Raw genomic sequence first — 27,743 nt, 5'->3', positions numbered from 1 at the left:
TTGGTTTTTTTCCCAAAAGTTCACGTAATAATAGTAAACAGGTAAACATTTAAGATTTTTGAGAATTTTTACTGCGAAATTCACCTATTTTCAAAATGGCTACCCTTGAGAAAATTTGAGCTGAAGGACCCAACTTTTTTTTTTGATTAGGTGTTATATCAGACCCTAAACTTTTGTTATAAACCATAATCGTCATATTCAATTCAAGAATTTGAACGAAATAATCCAAAACGTTAACACTAAGGTCTATAGGAAAACAATTGGTTGGTTGGTCTCTGTACAATCAGTGATCCGTGTTACATTGTAAAATGGCGCCCAACGTGGGGCTCGGGGAAATACTCCCAGCTTTGCTCCATAAGCATCGCTGGAAAACTCGGGAACGAGTTCGGGCAGGAGGGTATGTGTCCCCTGTAGTATAATGTAGTTACTTCCTACCGATTATGTTACGGAGATTTCTCTTTCGATCAGCTCACTCGGCAAAATGTCAGGCAGGGGTCCAGAGTTCGATCTCCAAAAGGAGGCATTGCAATAAATTTAAATCATCTCCGTTTCGTTTCCGTTTTCAGATATTGGTGATGGCAGACAAAAGTCAAGCATGTGGCGGACGTCGAGTCATCATCCTCGTCGTTATTGTGCTGATTCTTGTGTGTGTGGCAGTCGGAATGGTCATCTGGGCAACAACTAGGAAAACAAACGACACGGACGATAAATCTGGAAAATCGTCATGGATATTCGGTAAAGCAGAACTTCAGAGAAATGGTAAATCATTTGATTTCTTTTATGATCAACCTACAAAGCTCCAGGGACAATTTGGCGTCAATCAGTCACTCGGAATACCTCAGGATTGTTCACAATCTGCACACGTTGATTTATGTCTCGATTGGGAGAGAGACCGGAAGCTTGAAATAGAATATACCCAGACAGGAAATGTCTCTTGTTACTATATTCGATGGACTGCGCAAATGTGTCCAGGTCAGATTTTAAAAGATTGTTATGATATCGGCGATAATCATTGGTATGGAGGCTACGAAGACTACCATCAATACTGGCCTCTCGAAAGAACAAATCGGAACACCTCGGCATATGCCCCTACAGACACATTTATAGATGAAATCGGAGACGTCGTTGACAGATACTTTATTTCGACAGGCGGTATAGGAATATTTATCGAGAAGGACGTTCCTTTGTATATCAGCATTAATGAAACTCGTGACAAGAAAATTTGTCTGACATCAACCTATAATGAGTTGTACCCATACGTTAACATAGAAGGAAAACTGCCGTCACTTAAATATCACGTTTGTCATGCTGAAAATGTTCGTAACATACACGATTACATGTCAAACAGGTTCCATAGCAAGCCTTCGGATATACCAGATAGACAACTCTTCAAGTACCCCATCTGGTCCACATGGGCTCAGTACCACACGGACATTAACCAAACCACTACTTTACAGTTCGCTGACGATATCCTCAAAAATGATTTGCCTCATTCACAGATAGAAATCGACGATAACTGGACTCCAAGATACGGCGATATGACCTTTGACCAAATAAAATTTCCGGACGCGAAGCGCATGATCAAAGACCTCACAGACATGGGTTTTCGGGTTACGATATGGATTCATCCATTCTTTAATATAGACTCCGAAAATTTCAAGATAGGAGCATCAAAGGAATATCTGCTTCGTCAGGTCGGAAGTCGACTACCGGCGTTAGTATCGTGGTGGCGAGGACAGGCAGCTGCTGTTTTAGATGTATCGAATGCTGAGGCTGTTGATTGGTTCCTCCAGTTTCTCTCTCAACTTCAAACAGAGTACAATATTAGTTCATTTAAATTTGACGGCGGTAATGGTAACACAATTCCAAAGGTATTTTCTTTTCAAAACAATGACAGCAATCCCAATGTATATGCCGAACTGTGGGCCCGTCTAGCGTATTGGTCCGACACAACAGTTCGGCATCAAGAGGTACGTGTTGGAGCAAGTACGCAGGACCTGCCAATATTTGTCAGGGTATTAGACCTGACGTCATCATGGGATCGGAACAACGGCCTGGAAAAACTTATCCCGGTCGCCATGACATTCGGCCTTCTTGGATATCCATATGTTCTGCCGGATATGATTGGCGGGAATGGATACATTGGAGTTCCGGACCGCGAGCTGTACATCCGATGGCTACAGGCCAACACATTTCTTCCCGCCATGCAATTTTCGATAGGTCCTTGGCTTTTCGACGAGGCAGTTGTCAACATGACACGTGACTATATTAACTTACATGCAAACTATTCTGATGTTATTGTCAGTCTTGCGCAAGAAGCAACACGAACAGGTGCGCCAATCATCAGGCCGTTATGGTGGGTGGCACCAGACGACCCCACCGCACAGACAATAGACTCGGAGTTTCTACTAGGGAATGATATTCTTGTCGCACCTGTCCTGAAGAAAGGGGCTCGACATAGGGATATCTATCTGGTAGAGGGACAATGGCTGGATATGCTTAGAGGTTCGGTTCTGCAGCCCGGTTGGATAAGAAACTACTCTGCCGACCTTCACGAACTGCCGTTCTTTGTTAGGCTTAACGCTTCACTTACAAGTAATTAAATGTTGTTGCAAAACACACTCAGCTTACCTTATATCAAACCATTCGTTATTCTAAAACAAACATCGACACGCCTTCAGATAAAAAATATAGATGCTATTATGGAGTAGTATCTATGTCTATGTCTGGTCTTGAAGATAAGATTAGGTAAATTCGAACTGAGCGTGTAGAATTTTGGTTAAAACTAAGGTTCTAGGTCCAAAGATGGAATTCATGATTCCTCGAAACCTTCATAACGATAAACTGGTATGTACAATGTCCTAGGATACGATAGAAATTGAAAATGCTATTGCGAAAGAAGCTGTAAATATTGTCGATCCTCAACATAACGCACCGATTGTGAAAAATCTGTAAAAGAAAATCTGTATTTAGTTTGGTTCACTGAACGTCTCACGCATCTTTGGATTTAAATAAATCAGAGCAATGAAAACTTGATACGCCTACAAAACCTGTCTTAGACAGCAATGTAGAGAAACGTCAATTAGCGGAATGCTTTTACCACGAAAAGCGCTTAAATAATAGCATCGACAAAACTATGTACGTTTAAAGTACTCGGAAAGGAGTGTAATTAAGTTTAAATTAAAGCAAATTGGAATTTCCATGATTTTTTGAAGAGTGCAAAATTATATAAAATCCAACCAAAGGTTTCGGCAGGTTTTTTATCATTTGTATACAAATGGTATTCATTATGTTGATCGTATACTTTTTTCACATTATATATTATGTATTGTGGAGAGGTCCTTAGTAATGTTGTAATAACTTGTTCCTAATTAATGTTTAAATCAATAGGTTAGTTGTATAGTTTAGTTGACTCCTCATTTTAGAAATGTAACGTTACGTCAACGATTGTTTTGTAATATTACTGCAATCACTAAACACAACTGAAAAAAAGATGAATTGTAACATTGTATGGTCTAACTGTTGGTTTATAAGTGGGTATTTATAACAAAAACGTTCAAAAACGGACACATTGATAGATCAACCGTTTGTTTCTTTGGTCTGCTGACAATTCTATAGTTGGTTTGTCAATTTCGTTATATTTTCTTTTAATTCATTTTTGTACATATGTATGTAAGATGAATTTCCATTGGCTTACAAATTTCAATTATCAGCCCATTACATAAAAATGACGTAACGTAACGTGCCATATAAAATATTCTACTGATGTTTGTGGGCGAATTCTTCATTCGCTATGAAAAAGATAATAAAACAACAATAAAATTTTATTTCATTTTATTTCATGTGTTTGTTTATAACAGATATCTAATATTTGAGCAAAAATAAAACTTAAATGAAACCACTTCATAATAAAATATGTTTTTCAATAATTGATAATTTGTATAAATAATCACTGAAGGTGTTGTCAAATATCAACAAAAGTTTCTATAAAGCATCAAGTTCTTCAGCTGCTTGGTGATATTAATGCCTTAAAGTTTGATAACCACCAGGAATGAGGCAGTTCCTAGCTGTTATTTTAATATTTTGAAATAAGATTAGAACACGCTTGCATAAAAATAATATTTAACATTACGAGATTCTTCACGGAAATCTAATAACATATTTGTATTTGTGAAATAGATGTTATAGCCTTTTTATAAGAGACAGGGAGATGATATATATGTTAATGGTTAAAAAATAAAGATATTGGGCAGAGCAGAAAGCAAGAGGTAAAAAAAGAAAACGTGAAAATTAATAAACAACTTAATGTAAACATTTTTGTATTTAGCATCATTTTAGTACATAAAGCTATTTGTTCATTTGTTTCAACCTTAAATGGTGTATGGGGTTATTTTTTTATTGTTATATCTTAACACTGTAGGTTATGTGTTTCTCTTAAAGGCAAAGGACATACGGTATTCACGTGAAAACATTTTCAGGGAAACCACTCTCAAGTTAAATGAATTAGTTTTAAAAAACACCTTCCACTTATCGTTTTGTTCTGTTTTTGTTTTTTTTAACTGTCATAATCGTTATTCGGGATATTGACGATTGTTTCCGCCTACTCATTATTATCGGTAAACATTATTATCGCTAAACATTATTATCGCTAAACATTATTATCGATAAACATTACTATCGGTAAACATTATTATCGATAAACATTATTATCGGTAAACATTATTATCGATAAACATTACTATCGGTAAACATTATTATCGATAAACATTGTTTTCGCTAAACATTATTATCGGTAAACATTATTATCGGTAATCATTATTATCGCTAAACATTATTATCGGTAAACATTATTATCGGTAATCATTATTATCGGTAAACATTATTATCGATAAACATTATTATCGCTAAACATTATTATCGATAAACATTATTATTGGTAAACATTATTATCGATAAACATTATTATCGATTTAGCATTATTATCGTGCCGATAATAATAACCTAGCGATTTTTAACATACACAAATTTCTCGCGTTAAACTAAAGGCAATAGAAAGTTTTTCGTTACACATTTTCGAGTTATATCAATTAAAACAGCCGATGTTTTGGGAGCAAATATCGTGAATCCTCTACCTTGAGCAGGTGTTATACATCAAACAAATTAGAACAGCACGTAGCATGCGCATGCGAAAGATTACGTGTTGTGTTTATTCATTTTGTTATATATATACTATCGGGTAAATGTTAGGGTTTAGCATTATTATCTTGTGAGAGAGGTTTGGCACATGAAGAATTATAATTGTCTAATATTGTGCAAACGGTGTCAACAAATGTATAAAAATTCCAATTAATTTTGATAAATGAAAATAAAATGATAAAGTTGTTATTATACTACACATAACCCTGATAATTAATATATACATTGTATATATAAGTCCAAAATTGTGTGTTTGACACGAAATATAACACGGCAACGTGTTCCATGATGATAAATATGTTCTTGTTCTAAAACAAATATTGACGATTGATAAACGTGGCAGTAACACGAGATCAAAGATAGTGTAGACTAGTCATTTGTTCACATAGAAATTACCCGGATTGCCTCTTGTATGACCGAGTTGTACTTTTAAAATAGATAGGGTTTATGTCGAATAATGAATATAAGCATCAAACTGCTGTGGTGTATTTTAGGACTCATCGGTGCCGCTAGGGGGACAAAATATTGGAAATCCAGAAAGGATATTAGGAAAATTAAATTCGTCCAAAATTTTAAGATATAGAAGATAATTCACATGAACTTCGTAAGCCATCATATTTGGTAAGATTGGGATACACGCGTTTGACAATTTAAAAAAATCAAATACGTTAGTACCGGTATATTCTAAAGAATTGCAATTCGTTTGTGTTTTTAAGAATATTATACAGCATACTTCGGTAAAAACTTCGATCAGAAACGATGGTCATTTAAATTATTTCAAAAATCCAGAGAGAAAAAAAGGAATGGTCTCGTGTCTGCGCTGTTACTAACTCTGTCTGTTTAATGATACTGTAAACAGGATAAGGAGAACAGGATATGGAGAACAGGATATGGAGAACAATGCATTTTTGTTTGTTTATGTGTATTATAAAAACCAGGCAGCATGAAAAGCAATAATTTGAGAGAACAAAACTGGGACAAAAAAAATCCTGCGGCACCATATTGTAATAAGATAAGACATCAATTATAATATGAATAAAATAAGTTAAAACCCTTTGTCACAAACAATGAGATTCGTAAGATTAAATTCATATTAAAACGTTTAACAGACAATTTGTCACCTATAAATATCCTTACAAACATGCTCACTCTCACACACCTACATGCATCTTCGTATAGCACTTAAAGACTTCGTGTTCAATGTTTACATATATCATTTTATCTGGAACAATAACACATGACTTGTATAGCACTTGGTGAAACATACATAAACTAAATATTTACTGAAACAAGTTTTTTTTAATAGCATTAGAAGACAGCAGTTTCGTTAATTATTATGCTTTGTTAACCTCATCGTATTGACTGAGTGCACCATTGATATCTAACAGTGAAAAATCCATTACAAATAAAATATTTCAAACACACATACACGTTGTCTTTAAAGACTTGCATATAGGGTAACTTTAGTAAAACCACTAGGATGAACTAAACGTTCTGATGACCATTGCATCAAAGGAATTACGTCTGTCCTCAAAAAGCGTTTAGCATTAGTAAATCGCTAGGATGAACTAAACGTTCTGATGACCATTGCATAAAAGAATTACATCTCTGTCCTCAAAAGCTTTTACCATTAGCAAAATCACGAGGAGGAACTAAACGTTCTGATGACCATTGGTTCAAAGAATTGTAGAAAAGACACAAGTGAAAAGCACCTTAAAACGTGGATTTTGTAATAAACAATATCCCGAAATATGAATTTAAAAACAACTTCAGCATATCGACCAATTCTGGTCATTTATATCAAGCTGTTAATGGCAGTTTCTTTACACCACACAAATCTACAATGAGTAAACGTAAAAGATGATGTTATTGGATTTAAGTTTGTTTTCGGTTTTTAATAAATCAATAAAATTTCACCAACTATTTATTGTAGTCAAAGTTGATTTAATGTGAAGATTTAACCCACGAATCGTACAATTTGCAGTTACCTAAAATTGTCTGATCGTTTGAAGAATTACCAGATGAAAGGACAACAGAACGAGTGCTCATATAGATAATCTGTATATACACTTTGTATACCAAAATGCTCAATCAAATGAAATTTTAGAAGTGTTTTTTCTCCTTCTTATAAATGACGTTTCTAAATTCACAAATATTATAAGTGGATTTAACACATATTCAAAACAAACTTGAACAAATTAAATATAGAAAACAACATCGAACATTACATACATGTATGTGATACACTACATCCATACACTCACTCTTATGTACATGTAGTCATAAATATATACAATCTCTTAAGGACACCCGTACACAAAATAACACTGCTATCCATCTACCCTTATACATGCAGCATTCTATCGCACCTTTCATAAACTCAATGTGTTTCATTGGAATCATATGTTAACAGAACACTTGGCAGTAAAGGGTATGTATTTAATCAGGTAACTTCTAACATTTCGAAATACTAGTTAAATAATATGTATGAACGTTATCAACGGAAGTTTTTTTGTTTTACAAAGCTCGTGCTGTATTCGTTGGTTTTAACCAAAATTCTTTAATTTCTTTCTTTTTTTCTGGTATATTTGCGCATCGGTTTAAAACCAATAGTACTTCTTACTTATTCAATTTATCTCTTGAAATTTACAATTGAAAGAATGTATACACTTTTGAAAGATGAATATCATTTTATTTATCTATAATTATGAGATATACGTATACACATATTGAGATCAAACACCTTTGTAAATACGCTATAGAAATATAACAATATAAAATTGAGATTCGTTAAAAATTATTTTCTTCGTGTGTTATCAGGTTTGCGATTTCTGATCTGCACTTTTTATCATATTACCTAACATGTCCTAACCTTTTCATCATATGGCTCTGATTTTGAGGACAGGACATAGGCATGGATTTACATAGCGGTGTCTTTGATGAAGCACAGGACGCTTCCTCGTCTGGAACACATGGTCGCTTCTCTTTTTACTATTTAAAGGGCCTCAATGTAAATCTATATATTGCTGTTAATTGCCCTTGTTTTATTGACCTTGTTTTATTGACTTGGGGTAGATATTACTTCTTCTTTTTAATATGAATATACTCCATTAACATCATTACAACCTACATATCTGTCATCGACATCATCAATACCGGTACAAAGAAATCGATATTTGGCAAAGGAAATATTCTGTTGTCACTGAAATCCTGCTGAAAGCACTTTATATTCTTTTCTTCATTGGAGAATATTTGTAACATTACTGTACTAGAGTCAAATAGTAATAAATTAATTCCATGCTAAATATCTATGAGGAATTCAAATTCACATAAATTCGATCCAAATTGTAATCAATGGATTCGGCAAATAATATAACTTTAGAAAATATATATTATTCATTGATAAAGACTAGCCATGATTGCATAAGGCGTGTAACAGCAATCTATCATAACATAGCTTAACAAAGCATCGTTACATACATGGAAAGGGTAAATAAACAGAGAATAATTAAATATCAGAAATTTGACTTATTCCATATTTTGCCAGATTTTTGTTTTGATCTAAAAACGTCAAATAAGACATGGAAACATATTATTGTGATTTACGCCATCTTCACAACGTTGTATGTGTACTTAAGTAGTAATGATTGTCAAAATGAATTTTGAAAATTTGATATACAACTTCTGGTTCACAACAAAATATTGTTCCACTGAGAAATTGGCGACCAAGTGCTTCCCCAAATTATCTTGGAGGTCCAATTACATGTACCTAGGACATGCTCACAATCTCTTCCCGGTCAGTCCATATCACATTTATAAATTTAGGAACCAAGACCACGTGATATCTTCATAACAACTTTCCTTTGGTTTTGGTTTGTTGGCAGATATCATTATCTGATCTGGTCCGTTTGACGTCCTCGATTTTGAATTTTTCTTAATTCGATTATTTCTTTATTTTGAACACAGAATCAGAAATAGAATAGATTGTCTAATATAAACCCTAAAACCTCATATCGGCTGCATGACGATATCAGCAGTTAGCGTCTGCCTCTGGCATTGCCATTCATCTCGGCAGTCTTCAGCAGGTTTCCATAGAGTCGTTGGTTTCACAGCATCACGTAACCGCTAAAATAACAAAAAGAGAATATGTTTTATGTATACATGTAGCAATTATCTAGAAAATTAATTTACTTTTATCAGGATACATTGAGAATGTATAATACATGTGCCTCTCATGTATATTATTTACATATATTAACAGTTACAATATATGATAATTATATCTATCTATATTCCATCGACACTTACATCGATTATCGAGCCTTGTCCTTCACAAATCGTCCAGATGGCGCTGATCGGTATGGGGATAAGGGGGGCAATAGCGATTACCCATCCAATACCTATTGACCAATCAGGGTAAGTGCTTTTGCCATAGGAAACTGCTTTATGTTGAGAAACACTGACAAGCCACAACACCTGCAAATAAATCAGTCATTTGATTAATGCTTTTAAATTACCCTTAAAACAATGCACGAGTAGTAATTTTATTGTTGTTTGAAATTTCATTTTTTATCTGTCATTTCGGTGCATAATATCGTCTTTCCTTCTCGGTAACACTCGGCTTTTTGACGATGCGTGTTGTGTAATACTGTCTTCCTTCTCGGTAACACTCGGCTTTTTGACGATGCGTGTTTTGTAATACCGTCTTTCCTTCTCGGCAACACTCGGCTTTTTGACCATGCGTGTTTTGTAATACCGTCTTTCCTTCTCGGCAACACTCGGCTTTTTGACGATGCGTGTTGTGTAATTATACAAAACATCCCTAAATTAAGTAATAATCTATCAAATATTGTTTATAGATATTAGGAATTTACTTACCAAGACCATTAATGGAGTAATCACCAACCAGAAGGCCTTCCATCCTGGACATGGTTTGTAACCCAGCATCATCTCTATGTCTTTATATAACCGATTAACACCTGTATAAAATAGTAATAAATCTCTTTCTATTTTGGTTCGCTTTTACTCCAGTTGAATTATTTCTATTTCGATAATGATGTCTTTGGCGATATCACGCTTCAGTTAGTATGTTTAGGAAGTGTTGTAATATTTTCTATACATTGTCTAAACTATTAAGGCCCTTTTTATATTAATATTGAGGCTCCTTTTTTATATTGATATTGAGGCCCCTTCTTTATATTGATATTGAGGCCCCTTCTCTATATTAATATTGAGGCCCCTTTTCTATATTAATATTGAGGCCCCTTTTCTATATTAATATTGAGGCCCCTTTTCTATATTAATATTGAGGCTCCTTTTTTAATATATGGATGTCCCCCATACAGTGATGACATTTTGTAGGTATTTTGTATGAGGATAGTATGTTTATTTAATTGATCGGGATCCGTGGCGGGTCCAAGAGACTGCTGTATGATAGTTTCTATCCATTGCGCACCATCCTTCAGTTGTAATGTTACATATACAATATTTTGGAACGAACGTCTATAATGTTCATGTAACTTGTGCCCAATCCTTTTGCTGTATATAAACATTATAACAGATTAGTGTAGGGGGGTCCAGTAGCTGACTTACCGTAGAAGTAAGCTAATGCGGTAACCTCCAGGAAGGCGAGGAACATGGTAGATATACTGGCCACATACCAATCTACCAGCTGTAGTACGTACATACCACCCTGTGGACAACAAAGCCACATATGTCAGCGCTTTTAGTAATACATGAATATAGAATAAGGTTTGAATCTGATTTGGACAATGTGTCAAACGGCAACACTGTTAATGTTAAGAATTCATAACTGTCGAATTTATGCCAGTTCTTTTCTGTCAAACGGAATAAAATTTTAGAATCTTATTTTATTTTTTTCTTCTCTAAAGTAAATTTTGAATTTCTTAAAATGTACCAAGTTTCATCAAACGTGTATACAACTGCTGATCAGGTAGAAACCGTCCTTCGTTAAACATCCTACCAAGGTCGCTTGGAATGTAGAAAGTCTAGCCTAAATCATTAAAGCCAACACTAATCATGAGATATAGGTCAGACATTAACACGTGCTACTCACCTGTGTAACAAAGATGAGGCCGATGATGAAGGAGAGGAGGTTAAGGAAGGCCATGGTGAGTGTCTCGTGGTCCCTGAATATCTTAAATCTGTCCATTAAACCCACCGCCACTAGTTGTATATGTACAATCTACAATAACATCATAACAAAATAGAAACAATTGTCTAACAGTAAAATGAGGGCAAATTATGAGAACTTTTTAGACCACTGAAAACTTGCAAGATGAAAATTAAATCCACGTGTTCTAGAAGGTTGCTTCATCAACGAACACACGTTATTTGGAATTTTGAATTAGATATTAAAAGAGCAAAGATGGTGCTTTGAAAAGTCGAAGGAATCTTGTTAACTAGTCAAAGGCTTACCCTAAGAAGCTAAAAATAATTAATTATAGAGATACATGTATGTTTGTTTATTTTTATATCATTAGGCAATAACAATATACAAAAAAAAACATTTCTCCTTAATTCGATATCTTTTGTTAAATTATATTTATACAAACATAGTTTCAACATTTTGAATGTGAAATTCTACAATATACCCTTCATTATATAATTACTATGTATTTAATTGTACAAAGCGTGTGTGTCTAGCATATTTTTTGGTAATGCCTTCATCAGGTCTTTTTCTTTCGCCAATGTTTTACAGAATATAAATGATAACATATGTCAGTTATATAACTCACCTGGCTGTCAAGACCGACAGTAAATAACATGATGAAGAAGAGGACAGACCACAATTGAGGAAGCGGAAGTGTAGACAATGCCTCAGGGTAAACCATGAACGCAATACCCGGACCTGTAGTGATATTATTGTCAAAAATAACAAAGAGAAATATAGTATATAGGACAAGGAAAATATGATATGTGACCAGGTTGGGGGAGGTACAAACTCCCTCTGCTTCATCGATGATGATATACACAAATTATATTACCGTTATAGAAAACATCAATAATTCTATATTTTTACTTTTTTGTTCCTATTCTTCCTAAAGTTATTTAATACTGAACCGTATTAATTACAAGTACTCCTTATATGCTAATAATTGTATCATTACGTGTGGCGAGCCCCGCGGCTCATTCTAAAGCTGACATCATATATTTACCAGCATGGCTATTATGTAAGGAATGTGATGACTTAGCCAACACCTCTGTATGAATTATTCATTTGTTCTTAACTCTTTAATCAGCAATACAGACAATTATCCCTGTATGGACTATCATAATGTAACTGTACTGGCGAGCATCCCCGCCTTACCTTGTTCCACGACTTTCTCTATGTCCACGCCAGCTTGGTTAGCCATGTAACCCAGGGTGACAAATATAGTACAGCCAGCGAACATACTGGTCACGGCATCCAGCACTGGCACTATCAGGGCGTCCCTGTAAACACAGACACATTGATGAGTTAATTATATTGTAAGGTTATCGTTGGGTCCACGTGTAAAGCATTACGCACTATGATTTGTTTTAAACATTTAAATCGTCATACTAATGTCTATTTCGCATTCTTTTCAAATCCATGTGAAAAAATACCTGACAAATGGCAAGCCAAGTTGCCATCAATGATTCAAGACATTTTTATATTCTGTTACAAGACTTTTATTACAGTACAAATCATCGCTTTGTTTTCGTTTTTCTTTTACGTTATGTTAAACAATTGTAAATGTCATCAACATTCACTTACCTATAATGATTATTGCTGAATTTGTTGAAACTTGCCAAACCGATAAGGGCTCCCATTCCAATACTGGCGGAGAAAAATGTCTGAACAGCAGCATCAACCCAAACCTGGAACACACATTAACAAAAAGATTGAAATTTGCGTCGGTATGATTTATTTGTTACGTATCGATATATTATGTAATACAAAGTAAAGACTGCATACCGTATATATTATCTATATCTTAAAGTATACTTTACAGAATATATTTAAATCCTTTGTATCAATATTATATGCTTCAAAGAAGGAAACAGCGGTCTGGTACAGTTTAATTATTTTCTCTATCTCTCTACTATATCAAATGCTCAGTTTGTATTTAAATGTGCCAATGACCAATGTGTTGTGTGTCTGTACAAACTGTTCATATAAACGAATCTAGAAGATATGTTATATTTATATATGTTATATATATACATGTATATATATTTGTTAATATTGTGTGTTGCTCTAATCGGTATATTCACATTAAAATCCAATAGACGCTCCCATCTGGGTATAAGATAAAACTTGAGTCCGTCCAACGCTCCCGGCAGAAACAGACCTCTGATGAGCAGGGTCAACAGGAACAGGTATGGAACCGTGGCCGCTACGTACATCACCTGAGAGTAAAGGTAATATTGTTTATTTAAATCTCCGTACATCACCTGAGAGTAAGGTAATATTGTTTATTTAAATCTACGTATATCACCTGAGAGTAAAGGTAATATTGTTTATTTAAATCTACCTACATCACCTGAGAGTAAAGGTAATATTGTTTATTTAAATCTACGTACATCACCTGAGAGTAAAGGTAATACTAGTATTGTTTACTTAAATCTACGTATATCACCTGAGGGTAAAGGTAATATTGTTTATTTAAATCTACGTATATCACCTGAGAGTAAAGGTATTATTGTTTATTTAAATCTACGTATATCACCTGAGAGTAAAGGTAATATTGTTTATTTAAATCTACCTACATCACCTGAGAGTAAAGGTAATATTGTTTATTTAAATCTACGTACATCACCTGAGAGTAAAGGTAATATTGTTTACTTAAATCTACGTACATCACCTGAGAGTAAAGGTAATATTGTTTACTTAAATCTACGTACATCACCTGAGAGTAAAGGTAATATTGTTTACTTAAATCTGCGTACATCACCTGAGAGTAAAGGTAATATTGTTTACTTAAATCTACTTACATCACCTGAGAGTAAAGGTATTATTGTTTACTTAAACCTACGTACATCACGTGAGAGTAAAGGTATTATTGTTTACTTAAATCTACTTACATCACCTGAGAGTAAAGGTAATACTAGTATTGTTTACTTAAATCTACGTACATCACCTGAGAGTAAAGGTAATATTGTTTATTTAAATCTACGTACATCACCTGAGAGTAAAGGTATTATTGTTTATCAAATCCAGGTACAGACACATCAGTACTGGGGAAAGATATGCAATAATAAGTATATGAAGTTCTTTATCACAGCATTCGCCGGCACAACGAGGTTCAACCAGCCGTCATATTTTGCAACTACTGAGGATAATATATTATATAGCCAGATATCATTCGGCGTAAATAGCTTGTACTCGACTTTACAAGCCCCGTGCGATCACTCATTTAAAGGGACAATTTAGTCAAGTTTGTTTACTTTTTTATCATGTCACAAATTATTTCATGAAAGTATACTTCAGTACTCCTTATGAGCTATCCTTGGCCATATATTGATTCAAGTTTATGTTTTCCGTACGTTTATTAATTAATGGTAAAGGGGATCATAATCGTATAACTATACGATTATATGCAAATTACTGTAAACAACATTAGCGGCCAACCAGAGGGCGAAACATGTTGCACTAAATTTGACGTGGGCTTTTCCAAAACTTCAACTGACCATAATGGACATCGGCTACGTAGCAGATAATTATTGAATTTTTTTTGTCTGGTTTATGTTTTATCGATTCTGCCTGAATTATAAAAGCATGCTTGATTAAATTGTCCCTTTAAAGCTGAGTGTATTGAAACAAAACGGACTACCGTATTTTGATCAGGGATATACAAATACTGTCCGTGTAAGACACTAACTAGCGATTCTTTGATAAATAGCCCTGCATCCTACCATAAAGTCGTCGTATTTATGTAGTTTCTTACAGAAAAACAAAAACAAAACAAAATCAAACACAACTTATGGACAGCGACAAAAAGTAAAATGTTTTAACTGATCTATTTCCGTACTCATCTCGTGACCTATGACGTCATACTGACCTTGCCAGAAGATTTAATGCCTTTGGCCAGACAAAGGAAGACTGTGATGGATGTTGCTAACAGACATAACACCAATTGCCAGCGGATTGAACCCAAATCTTCAATGCTGTCTGTCAATTCCAATACGTGACGTCTGTAGAAAAACAAAACATTTCACTCAGTTAAAAGAACAATTTGATATAAACCCTGAACTGTAAAGAAAAGTCTTCTGTTTTATTTTATTGTATTTAGTCAAGCATTCTACATGCGATTTGAAGTTGGTTTTCCTACCTATGAAGCTAAATAAGGACTTGTGTTTTTATCAATTTCAGTCTCAAATGTAAAGCTCAATGAATGCAATATTTTATGTTTCTCATAGTTTTTTACATCACATGTTTATATGTAATCTATCAAGTTTAAACGATCAATAAATCTTATAAGTACGGGTGATAGTTGAATAGCCGGTCGAATTGGTATTCATCAGCACCGCTTGAACTTGGCACAAACCACTGTCCATATAATACATTATATAATATATATAATTCATGATTATATATGGACCATAGGTTAGAAATGCGTCTCAGTTAGTAGACGCGTGTTAATACTTAATGTTCCGTTTTGTTATAGTTTTTGTGGGGATTTGAGAAAATACGAGTTGTCAAACTAGTTTAAATATCGAATGACATATATATTGGCGCATTAAACCTACAAGGTTAACAATATCAACTAACCACGGTGTGTTCATTAATTCAATTTAATTAATTGGCTGCTGGTGAAGTGAAGTCAAGGCTCGTCCATCCATGGATACAGACACCTAACTTGGGCCTCCTGCCAAGAATTATACCGACAAGGTGAGTGGAATATTTTACCAACTCTGGCCGTTGTAACCTTCTAGTTAAGACGATCATATCTAAATCAAGCGGTAGACCCAATCTCGTGTTGAAGGTCAGATTAAAAAACGAATCGAACAACTGGCAACTCACTAGTAACTTTGTCCGCATTGATCATTGTATCGTTATAATCGGGTCTGATCCTGTTTGTATGCTGTCCGTGGATTAACATAACTGACCTAAGGTGAGATATCAACCGCAACAGATTTGTAGGCGTTCACATGGAACATTACTGTATTTTCAAAACCAATTCACGTATGAAGTAATTTATAGCTTTACAACAAGACACCAACATGGTCGTTATATTTGTTTTATTTAGCACAGGCAATTACCACGTGTGACATCATATGGTAGTATATCACTAACATGTCATTCACGTCTTTATGTAAGAACCAAGATGCGGCCGTGACTAGCTCCGACAGTTCTGGGCGCTGGGTTAAGATAGTTACATATTGTCAAGACTTTAATGAAAGCTATAGGCTTTAGGAAACTGTGACCTGGCAGGCTGACGTATATGTTTTAATTGCACTTAATACATATTGTTAAAAACCTATGCTTAGGATTTATTCCTTCGTGTTGAATATAGCGAGATAAGTACATTACATATGTATGTAATTCATCTTTTCGTATAATCTAAAACATACATTTAGCCTATACCATCTCACTGACGAGTCCTAAAAGGACGAAAAAGCTGTATGATGTCCATAACATCACTGACGAGTCCTAGAAGGACAAAACAGCTGTATGATGTCCCTAACATCACTGACGAGTCCTAGAAGGACGAAACAGCTGTGTGTCCCTAACATCACTGACGAGTCCTAAAAGGACGAAACAGCTGTATAATGTCCCTAACATCATTGACGAGTCCTAGAAGGACGAAACAGCTGTATGATGTCCCTAACATCACTGACGAGTCCTAGAAGGACGAAACAGCTGTGTGTCCCTAACATCACTGACGAGTCCTAAAAGGACGAAACAGCTGTATAATGTCCCTAACATCACTGACGAGTCCTAGAAGGACGAAACAGCTATAAAATGTCCCTAACATCACTGAAGAGTCCCATAAGGACGAAACAGCTGTTTGATGTCCCTAACATCACTGACGAGTCCTAGAAGGACGAACCAGCTGAATATTTCTCTAGTCTATTTGTATTGAAAGAAGCTAATATCTTGTGTCTTTTGCACAGTTAGTACTAGAGGTACTGTATAAGTAATTTATATACTCCCAAAATTCCTCAGGTGGTGTTCTCGCTGTGACGTTTGTTCCGTTAGTAACAATAGTCAGGGCTGTAGTGACGGTTCCGTTCATTGTTCTGTTAACTGTTTCGTTAAGGGCCGAGTTAGCCCCTCTGATGTAGCAAGAGGGCGTGTTCCAGGGGTTATCGCACGTGGCCCAGGGAAGGGTGGCAGAGAAGGACATCCCGAAGTAATACAGCGTCCATGCAATGATTACACCATAGTAAATCCCGATCAGCCAAGTAAGGGTTATCATCCCATAGCCGATACCTGAAATTATGGATAGATATATATTAAAGTATACCAAGAAATCTTCAATATGGCGATAAACAAAACAAACTTTCAGTACGCAGGTGAACGAAAACATAAAATATCAAAACGAGGGTAAACGAAAACATAAAACTTAAAACAAGGGGAAATAGGGGAAATAAGACCAAACCTGAACACGAGGGTAAGCTATTAAAGTCAACACGAGGGAAATGTAAACATCAAATGTCAACATAAGATTTTTTAAAGAAAATATAAAACGACTAAACGTCACCACAAGGTTAACAATAACAAAATATCGATATCAGAGGAAACAAAGCTAAAGCCAGACATGATAAAAGGTAAACCTTGATACCAAAACACAAACTCCATTACACTCACGGAATAGACGCCAAACTTTTGTCAGAATGTGTACCGTGGAATTAATGACATCGTAAAGTATGTTATAGATGTGCTTCACGTAATATTAACTGTCATATAGGTAAACTGTTATGTTTTGTGTATGTGTATATGTAAAACGTCATCGCATTTTAAACAGTGGATAAATATGTGAACCAATGAATGAAAGCTCAATTTAGTGTAAATAGAAAGGATCTTATAGTCTGTTTTTATATGATTAAAAACGTCTACATAAATAACATAATTATATATACATGTATATATGTTATTGATATGCAATACACAATTCTGAAAACTTACTAGTACAGTTTTGTAATGTAGGTATATACATTTCAGTAACTGCGGAGTAATTTAAGAGATGTCATATTTCTGAAATATAGAACGTGTGTATAAGGACAACTAGGTATGATGAAATAACACGGGGGCTGGCATGGGTCATATAGCACGATGAATTTATGTTAATTATCATATAAAAAACTCAGTTGTAAACGAGAAACGTCAAAAGAGTAAAGGCATTGTGAGTACTTAAATGTGTAATGTCGTTGTGACGCCACTTACATCATGAACCGTCCAACTACAGCTAACTTGACCTATATGTTATTATTTGAACATAAAGATTTTCAAGAAAACTGTTGAAAAGTACAAAGATGATAGGACCAGGTGTTCCGGAAGAGTAAGCACCGTCTTCAGCTTCATCGACGGCATCCATCATACCAATCTAGGTCTAATCCGGTTAGGTCATATTCTCAAAATTAGAACTAGGACAGTGACAACGGTACTACTGGGCATATCAATAACGTCAAACACATCATACTTCATATCGCATAGTGATGTCGACCAAAAAATCTTCCCTCAACCTCATCAACTGATAAATAATTAACATTTTCTTAATTATCGATACGTCACAACATCTCAAACATTTTTTTCTTTCACGAGAATTTTAACTGAAATTATTTTAGTGGTTAAGTATTGACGCTATTAAAACGTGTTCGTGCCATTTAGAATAAATTAAATGAGTGGGATACATCTGCAACCGACTCCATGACGAAGTTGTTCAATATATTACTAGTCCATATAATTATTGTGATCAAAGACACGCAGTAAGTAATGTTTTAATTTAATCATGTAACTTCCGTTAATGTACTTCAATGAAGCTTTTAATAAATGGGGAAATTTAACTCTGCTACAGAAGTTTATTCAGAAGTTTCAACAGCAGCGATCTTGATCAAAATGAATTACGACAGTTTTAAGATAGGTTATACCTGACCATTATCAAAGAAACAGACATGTTCTGCGACTCTCCAATCGTATAAGGCCTTTATCTTCCATAAAAATAACAAAATTAGGTTTCTTCGAGATACATATCTTGATAGATCACATGTATATAATTTCGTGCGTTTATTAAAGGAGCAATATGTCTCCATATTGGAGCTTTATTCGCTCGACTAAAATTAATTAAGATACTGTTCCCAGTACAAACGTCCTCACGTCAGACCAAGAACAGAAGAACCCACTAATGGAAACAATTTAAATGTCGCACTTTTTACTCATCGACCTTAAGGTTATTTGGTATTGTTAAATTTGTTTAAATAACATTTACACTTGATAACTATATGTTTTATTTATGTGACTGATATCCTATTGTTTCAATAATGTAATAATGAAGATCATCACGTAGGAGTTATTGTAGAATATTTAAAATGGTATTGTTTGAAACTCCTCGTTTACATGTGATCATTACAACGCCAGCGTTTACAAATGTTCACTGTATTCTACATCTACTGACGAGTTTAGTGATTTGAATGAAACTAACGAAAGTGTATCCATACATAAATTACGTATACATATATATATATTATTTTAAATTGATGTCATGAAAAAGAATGGCAAAATGGATATATATGCGACGAATTCAACCTGTTGGTATAATAGAATACAATGACAATGATATCGTGTTAATTTCAACATGAAGAAAATAAAAACAAACAGTATTAATTCATTGTAACATCTGTTGGCACAAACATTTTATAGCAGAAAAAGTCATTTAAAGGATTTTCATTTTCAAATCTGATAAAAAGCTTTGATATCATAAAATATTGTAATTTTGAAATTAAATATGACATGATGAAAAGCTCATTTGCAATGTTATTGAATGGCAGAGGAAGAACCAAATTGCTGATTGAAAGTATTGATCTTGTAAAATATTATTTTGAAATAATACATGACCGAATAAACAAACGAAATGGAAATGTTATTTCTGTCAATTTCTCATTATATAAACAATGTAAAAATACTTCTATGATGGATGTACCTTGGGTAATTATTTTAACCTCATATAATATGGCTAAATCAACCCTGGATAAAGTGTATTACCTCTGAATAGCGGACAACATTCCCATATTTTTCCGGGTCCCAAGTTGGAGTACTGCGCATACGTGAACTGCAGGAACACTTCCGGAAGACCGATGACGAACAGGAAGATAAAGTAAGGAATCAGGAAAGCTCCTGAAAGATAAAACTTATAAGGTAAAAGTATATCCGATGACATCAAAAATATATACATTGTAATTATATAAACAACGCATTTACGTTATACATGCTTTGATGAATATATCAATGGCAGGAAGTCTCGTGGCTTGGTGTGGCCGCCATTTTGTTTGACCAAAGGTGACTACCTGAATCATTATAATTATCGGACTTCAAAAATGTGGCAAAATATATATGCTGATTTCAACAGTCATCTAAATTTTGACATTTGTATGCGGAATGGTTTCTCATTAATGATGTTTTAAATACTTTGTTTACAATAGATGACCATTTCAGCGATAAAAGAGTAAATTACCGGAAAATTAAAAAGTGTGCATAACAGCAAATCGTTGCATTGATATACATATATATAATGTATAGCTGTACACACAAATATTGATACTAATACATATTCAATTTAAATATAATGCCGCTATTCTGTAACAGAATAGATTAGTATATAATTACAATTGAATCGATGTGTATGTCAGCTAACGTGAATATACTTGAAATCAAGAACAGGACGTAAAATAAATATAGCAAGGTGGATGATGCATGATACCAATAACAGTCGAGTGGAGGATGATACCAATAACAGTTGGGTGGAGGATGATACCAATAACAGTTGGGTGGAGGATGATACCAATAACAGTCGAGTGGAGGATAATACCAATAACAGTCGGGTGGAGGATGATACCAATAACAGTCGGGTGGAGGATGATACCAATAACAGTCGAGAGGAGGATGATACCAATAACAGTTGGGTGGAGGATGATACCAATAACAGTCGGGTGGAGGATGATACAAATAACAGTTGGGTACAGGATGATACCAATAACAGTTAGGTGGAGGATGATACCAATAACAGTCGGGAGGAGGATGATACCAATAACAGTAGGGTGGAGGATGATACCAATAACAGTCGGGTGGAGGATGATACCAATAACAGTCGGGAGGAGGATGATATAAATAACAGTTAGGTGGAGGATGATACCAATAACAGTCGGGTGGAGGATGATACCAATAACAGTAGGGTGGAGGATGATACCAATAACAGTCGGGAGGAGGATGATACCAATAACAGTCGGGTGGACGATGATACCAATAACATTCGAATGAAGGAAAATACCAATAACAGTCGGGTGGAGGATGATACCAATAACAGTCGGGTGGAGGATGATACCAATAACAGTTGTAGAGGATGATACCAATAACAGCTGGGTGGAGGATGATACAAATAACAGTTGTAGAGGATGATACCAATAACAGTCGAGAGGAGGATGATACCAATAACAGTTGGGTGGAGGATGATACCAATAACAGTCGAGAGGAGGAAGATACCAATAACAGTCGGGTGGAGGATGATACCAATAACAGTCGAGTGGTGGATGATACCAATAACAGTTGGGTGGAGGATGATACCAATAACAGTCGGGTGGAGGATGATACCAATAACAGTTGGGTGGAAGATGATACCAATAACAGTTGGGTGGAGGATGATACCAATAACAGTCGGGTGGAGGATGATACCAATAACAGTCGGATGGAGGATGATACCAATAACAGTCGGGAGGAGGATGATACCAATAACAGTCAGGAGGATGATGAAACCAATGACAGTCGGGTAGAGGATGATACCAATAACAGTTGTAGAGGATGATACCAATAACAGTCGGGAGGAGGATGATACCAATAACAGTCGGGTGGAGGATGATACCAATAACAGTCGGGTGGAGGATGATACCAATAACAGTCGGGTGGAGGATGATACCAATAACAGTCGGGTGGAGGTTGATACCAATAACAGTCGGGTGGAGGTTGATACCAATAACAGTCGGGTGGAGGATGATACCAATAACAGTCGAGAGGAGGATGATACCAATAACAGTCGGGTGGAGGATGATACCAATAACAGTCGGGAGGAGGATGATACCAATAACAGTTGGGTGGAGGATGATACCAATAACAGTCAGGAGGATGATGAAACCAATGACAGTCGGGTGGAGGTTGATACCAATAACAGTTGTAGAGGATGATACCAATAACAGTCGGGTGGAGGATGATACCAATAACAGTTGTAGAGGATGATACCAATAACAGTCGAGAGGAGGATGATACCAATAACAGTCGGGTGCAGGATGATACCAATAACAGTCGGGTGGAGGATGATACCAATAACAGTCGGGTGCAGGATGATACCAATAACAGTTGGGTGGAGGATGATACCAATAACAGTCGGATGGAGGATGATACCAATAACAGTCGGGTGGAGAATGATACCAATAACAGTTGGATGGAGGATGATACCAATAACAGTCGGGTGGAGGATGATACCAATAACAGTTGGGTGGACGATGATACCAATAACAGTCGAGAGGAGGATGATACCAATAACAGTCGGGTGGAGGATGATACCAATAACAGTCGGGTGGGGGATGATACCAATAACAGTCGAGAGGAGGATGATACCAATAACAGTCGAGAGGAGGATGATACCAATAACAGTCGGGTGGAGGATGATACCAATAACAGTCGGATGGAGGATGATACCAATAACAGTCGGGTGGAAGATGATACCAATAACAGTTGGGTGGAGGATGATACCAATAACAGTCGGGTGGAGGATGATACCAATAACAGTCGGGTTGAGGATGATACCAATAACAGTTGTAGAGGATGATACCAATAACAGTCGGGTGGAGGATGATACCAATAACAGTCGGGTGGAGGACGATACCAATAACAGTTGGGTGGAGGATGATATAAATAACAGTTGGGTGCAGGATGATACCAATAACAGTTGTAGAGGATGATACCAATAACAGTTGGGTGGAGGATGATACCAATAACAGTTGTAGAGGATGATACCAATAACACTTGGGTGGAGGATGATACCAATAACAGTCGGATGGAGGATGATACCAATAACAGTTGGGTGGAGGATGATACCAATAACAGTTGGGTGGAGGATGATACCAATAACAGTCGGATGGAGGATGATACCAATAACAGTTGGGTGGAGGATGATACCAATAACAGTTGGGTGGAGGATGATACCAATAACAGTCGGATGGAGGATGATACCAATAACAGTTGGGTGGAGGATGATACCAATAACAGTCGGGTGGAGGATGATACCAATAACAGTTAGGTGGAGGATGATACCAATAACAGTCGGATGGGGGATGATACCAATAACAGTTGGGTGGAAGATGATACCAATAACAGTTGGGTGGAGGATGATACCAATAACAGTCGGGTGGAGGATGATACCAATAACAGTCGGGTTGAGGATGATACCAATAACAGTTGTAGAGGATGATACCAATAACAGTCTGGTGGAGGATGATACCAATAACAGTCGGGTGGAGGACGATACCAATAACAGTTGGGTGGAGGATGATACCAATAACAGTCGGGTGGAGGATAATACCAATAACAGTCGGGTGGAGGATGATACCAATAACAGTTGGGTGCAGGATGATACCAATAACAGTCGGGTGGAGGATGATACCAATAACAGTCGAGTGGAGGATGATACCAATAACAGTCGGGTGGAGGATGATACCAATAACAGTTGGGTGGAGGATGATACCAATAACAGTTGTAGAGGATGATACCAATAGCAGTCGAGTGGAGGATGATACCAATAACAGTTGTAGAGGATGATACCAATAACAGTTGGGTGGAGGATGATACCAATAACAGTCGGGTGGAGGATGATACCAATAACAGTCGGGTGGAGGATGATACCAATAACAGTCGGGTGGAGGATGATACCAATAACAGTCGGATGGAGGATGATACCAATAACAGTCGAGTGGAGGATGATACCAATAACAGTCGGGTGGAGGATGATACCAATAACAGTTGGGTGGAGGATGATACCAATAACAGTCGGATGGAGGATGATACCAATAACAGTTGGGTGGAGGATGATACCAATAACAGTCGGGTGGAGGATGATACCAATAACAGTCGAGTGGAGGATGATACCAATAACAGTCGGGTGGAGGATGATACCAATAACAGTCGGGTGGAGGATGATACCAATAACAGTCGAGTGGAGGATGATACCAATAACAGTCGGGTAGAGGATGATACCAATAACAGTCGGGTAGAGGATGATACCAATAACAGTTGTAGAGGATGATACCAATAGCAGTCGAGTGGAGGATGATACCAATAACAGTTGTAGAGGATGATACCAATAACAGTTGGGTGGAGGATGATACCAATAACAGTCGGGTGGAGGATGATACCAATAACAGTCGGGTGGAGGATGATACCAATAACAGTCGGGTGGAGGATGATACCAATAACAGTCGGGTGGAGGATGATACCAATAACAGTCGAGTGGAGGATGATACCAATAACAGTCGGGTGGAGGATGATACCAATAACAGTCGGGTGGAGGATGATACCAATAACAGTCGAGAGGAGGACGACACCAATAAAAACATTATATACATCCTTTTTATACTCAAGTGGGTATATATGGTTTATATCATAATTGCATTCGTCAGTACTTTTATCATTATTAATCCATGCTGACTGGTATTTAAGCTTTACCATTTTCGAGAGTAGCATATGACTCTACCATGATATTGTTATACCAATATTGACGTCCACTCTTGGAAATTTTATGTGAACTTAATGTTCTGAGCTACAAGTTGTGTCATGTTCTCGTATAGATACTTGACAGGTGTCTTATGAACTTTACAATAGTAGAGGTGAAACTATTCGAGAATAATATTAGCTATTTACAAATCAGATTACACCAATACCGGTCATTAACACAACGTATTGTTACAATACAAACAGCTTAAGATTCCTATCAAATCAAACTCGTGTTCTGCTCAACAGCAATTATAACTCCACGTGTATTTTACATCCCCCTCGTAAATGATTCCTTCCGTCGAGGATAAGTATACCACTGTTCCACATATATACACCTACTCGTGCTGTCATTAATCACACCTCATCCTCTCTCCCTCCCACACGTTTTAACGTTTACTACGATACCCTGTACAATTCCAATGTAAGCAACACTCCTTCATTCTTCCCTTCATAAAATAAACTTTTTACAAATGTTTTTCACTGCCATAACTTCCCACAAAAAAAAATTGATTTTCTCATAATAATCTAAATCTCTATAATCTTTCCTTCACACTTTCCTACCCCCCTCGACCCCATGACCTTCCACCGTGTGTGTACCCCCCTCGACCCTATGACCTTCCACCGTGTGTGTATATTACAGACATACAGACATGCCATCCGAGGACTGCTTACCATTATCTTGTTCTCATGTTTAGTGCTGCAGCACTGATGTAGAACAACCCGACAACCAGCCACAGCAACCAGTGCCATAACTTATACTAGTAGAACCTACTTTGCCTTTAATACGTAAGTTTGTCCCTATGCTGTCCCATCCGATCATTATATAATATTGACGGATTCCCCACTACCATCACCACCACCCTCCATCATCCGTTTCTTATCCGTCTTCCAAGTTTCGTTCAGACAATTTTATGTGGAAACGTCTGCTAACAGAAAAGGATGCTTGGAGAGAGGTTCTAAAAATAAACACTGCCTGATAGTAATGCTAAAATAAATGCAGCTCGCCTACATAAAATGCCAAGAATGTATTGCTGACATGGACTGTCATAAACTATCAAAAATATATACATATACGCGTATTCATACTATGCATTTTAGAATTGTAAATATTTTGAAACCGAGTTCTGCAGCAAGTGCATAGTAGCAGTATCAGAACTACTATATCTAATAGAAAAGGGAATTCAAATTATAAACAAAATCGAAGCAACGGATAGAATTTTACCTTTATTAACGTTATGTTATTTTTCTAAATACTGTATGTCATCTTGTAGGGTAATGTCCATAACAACGACGTATCCATTATATTTTATATAAAACAATACTAATTGTAACTTTGCAGGGGATATGAGACGTATATAAGTATATTTTAGACTTTGTGATTGTTAATGTTTTAGTTATTCATCTTAAGGGAAAGACACACAATATAAAAACAAAGTTGATATCTTCATAGCAATTAATAAACACGCGAGTCTCTAACGAATAGCATATGTGCTAATTATCTTCGGTACCGGTGAACTTTGCCAATGGAAAAGTACACATACGATCTTCTATAGGCAGACACAATGGGGCTACACTTATACAGTTAAATACCCACGTCAAACCCATATCAATAGCCACAATACACAGAAGGTTAAATATATTTCAATAACGTACCACGAAGTATTGGAGAACCACATTTTTGTATAGATTTTTAATATATCTACAAAGTTATACACCGCCGTTCTAACAACATCTTAATATAGCGTAATCAACCGTGTTCATCGATACCAAAATGCCCTTACATCTTTATCTAAATCAATTTATTGGGGTAAAAAGGTGAACAGGTGTGAAAAAAGTTCTTATTTCTTCCTACTTTAGTCTGTTAAGATTATTGAACTGAATAATATTTAAATATAAAGAAAATCTATCACACTTTCATTCATGAATATTTCCTTTTTTCACGTAGACAAATACGTTGAGACTAGCTCTACAAGGTTTGTTGGTTGCGATATTGATTTTCTTTGACGTCGACAGAACAGATACAGTTTCTAGCCACTATTATCAACCTTACAATATTCCATGAATAAAGACAAAATAATATAAACCTATTTCAAATTGTCAATAAAAAACAATTCATACAATTTCAATTGTTTACCCCTAAATAATAAATTTCTTATATCTCCTTTTCCACGTGGTTCGTTTATATACATGTATAGTGATTTCAGGCGCCAAAATAGGCCGCATGTTTTGTATTGTAATAACAAAACGATTAATAAATTCGACTCACCTCCTCCATTTTTATAACAGATGTATGGAAACCTCCATATATTTCCCAATCCGACGGTCAGACCGATACAGGAAAATATGAATTCATACCAGTTATTCCAGTTACCACGTCCTTCCTTCGCCATCACTGCTGTCGGTCTGTAACAGTATAACGTGTGGAAATTTACCGGCTCGTTTTTTCTGTTTCCGGTACAAAACAAGGTCATTGCCATGGATATATATAGCGCCAATTCTAATTGTGTATTGTGCGTTTCTGATCTGTTGAAACTGATTTTTTTATTTTATGATTAATTTAACTGTAGTGGTGCGAGTTATTCGT

General features: G+C 35.9%; 2 protein-coding genes across 2 annotated transcripts; one reads left to right on the top strand and one right to left on the bottom strand.

Annotated features, from left to right (window-relative positions):
• Nucleotides 1-573: 573 nt before the first annotated feature.
• LOC117345430 (myogenesis-regulating glycosidase-like) lies at nt 574-4,283 on the top strand. The gene has a single exon (XM_033908515.1). It carries the CDS (start codon nt 576-578, stop codon nt 2,601-2,603), a length of 2,028 nt encoding a protein of 675 aa, XP_033764406.1. The 5' UTR covers nt 574-575; the 3' UTR covers nt 2,604-4,283.
• Nucleotides 3,820-27,581, bottom strand: LOC117345431 (sodium- and chloride-dependent taurine transporter-like). Its single transcript, XM_033908516.1, has 13 exons — nt 27,426-27,581; nt 20,387-20,518; nt 17,335-17,617; nt 15,243-15,375; nt 13,456-13,590; nt 12,956-13,059; nt 12,527-12,651; nt 11,955-12,067; nt 11,273-11,401; nt 10,789-10,888; nt 10,075-10,175; nt 9,505-9,672; nt 3,820-9,321 (listed from the first exon to the last, which is right to left on the bottom strand). The coding sequence occupies exons 1-13, from the start codon at nt 27,547-27,549 to the stop codon at nt 9,205-9,207; spliced, it is 1,764 nt and encodes a 587-aa protein (XP_033764407.1). The 5' UTR covers nt 27,550-27,581; the 3' UTR covers nt 3,820-9,204.
• Nucleotides 27,582-27,743: the final 162 nt, after the last annotated feature.

Source organism: Pecten maximus, chromosome 16 (assembly GCF_902652985.1).
Source record: "Pecten maximus chromosome 16, xPecMax1.1, whole genome shotgun sequence".
NCBI lineage: Eukaryota > Metazoa > Mollusca > Bivalvia > Pectinida > Pectinidae > Pecten > Pecten maximus.
Note: the sequence above shows the minus strand (reverse complement) of the source record. Positions and strands in the feature narration are given on the sequence as shown.

Coding starts and splice junctions, on each gene's coding strand:
- LOC117345430 (XM_033908515.1), top strand. CDS start 576: ATGGCAGACAAAAGTCAAGCATGTGGCGGACGTCGAGTCATCATCCTC.
- LOC117345431 (XM_033908516.1), bottom strand. CDS start 27,549: ATGGCGAAGGAAGGACGTGGTAACTGGAATAACTGGTATGAATTCATA. Junction 15,376..17,334: donor CCACCTGAGGAATTTTGGGA/GTATATAAATTA, acceptor GTTTTTCTACAG/ACGTCACGTATTGGAATTGA. Junction 10,176..10,788: donor CGCATTAGCTTACTTCTACG/GTAAGTCAGCTA, acceptor TATTTTATACAG/GTGTTAATCGGTTATATAAA.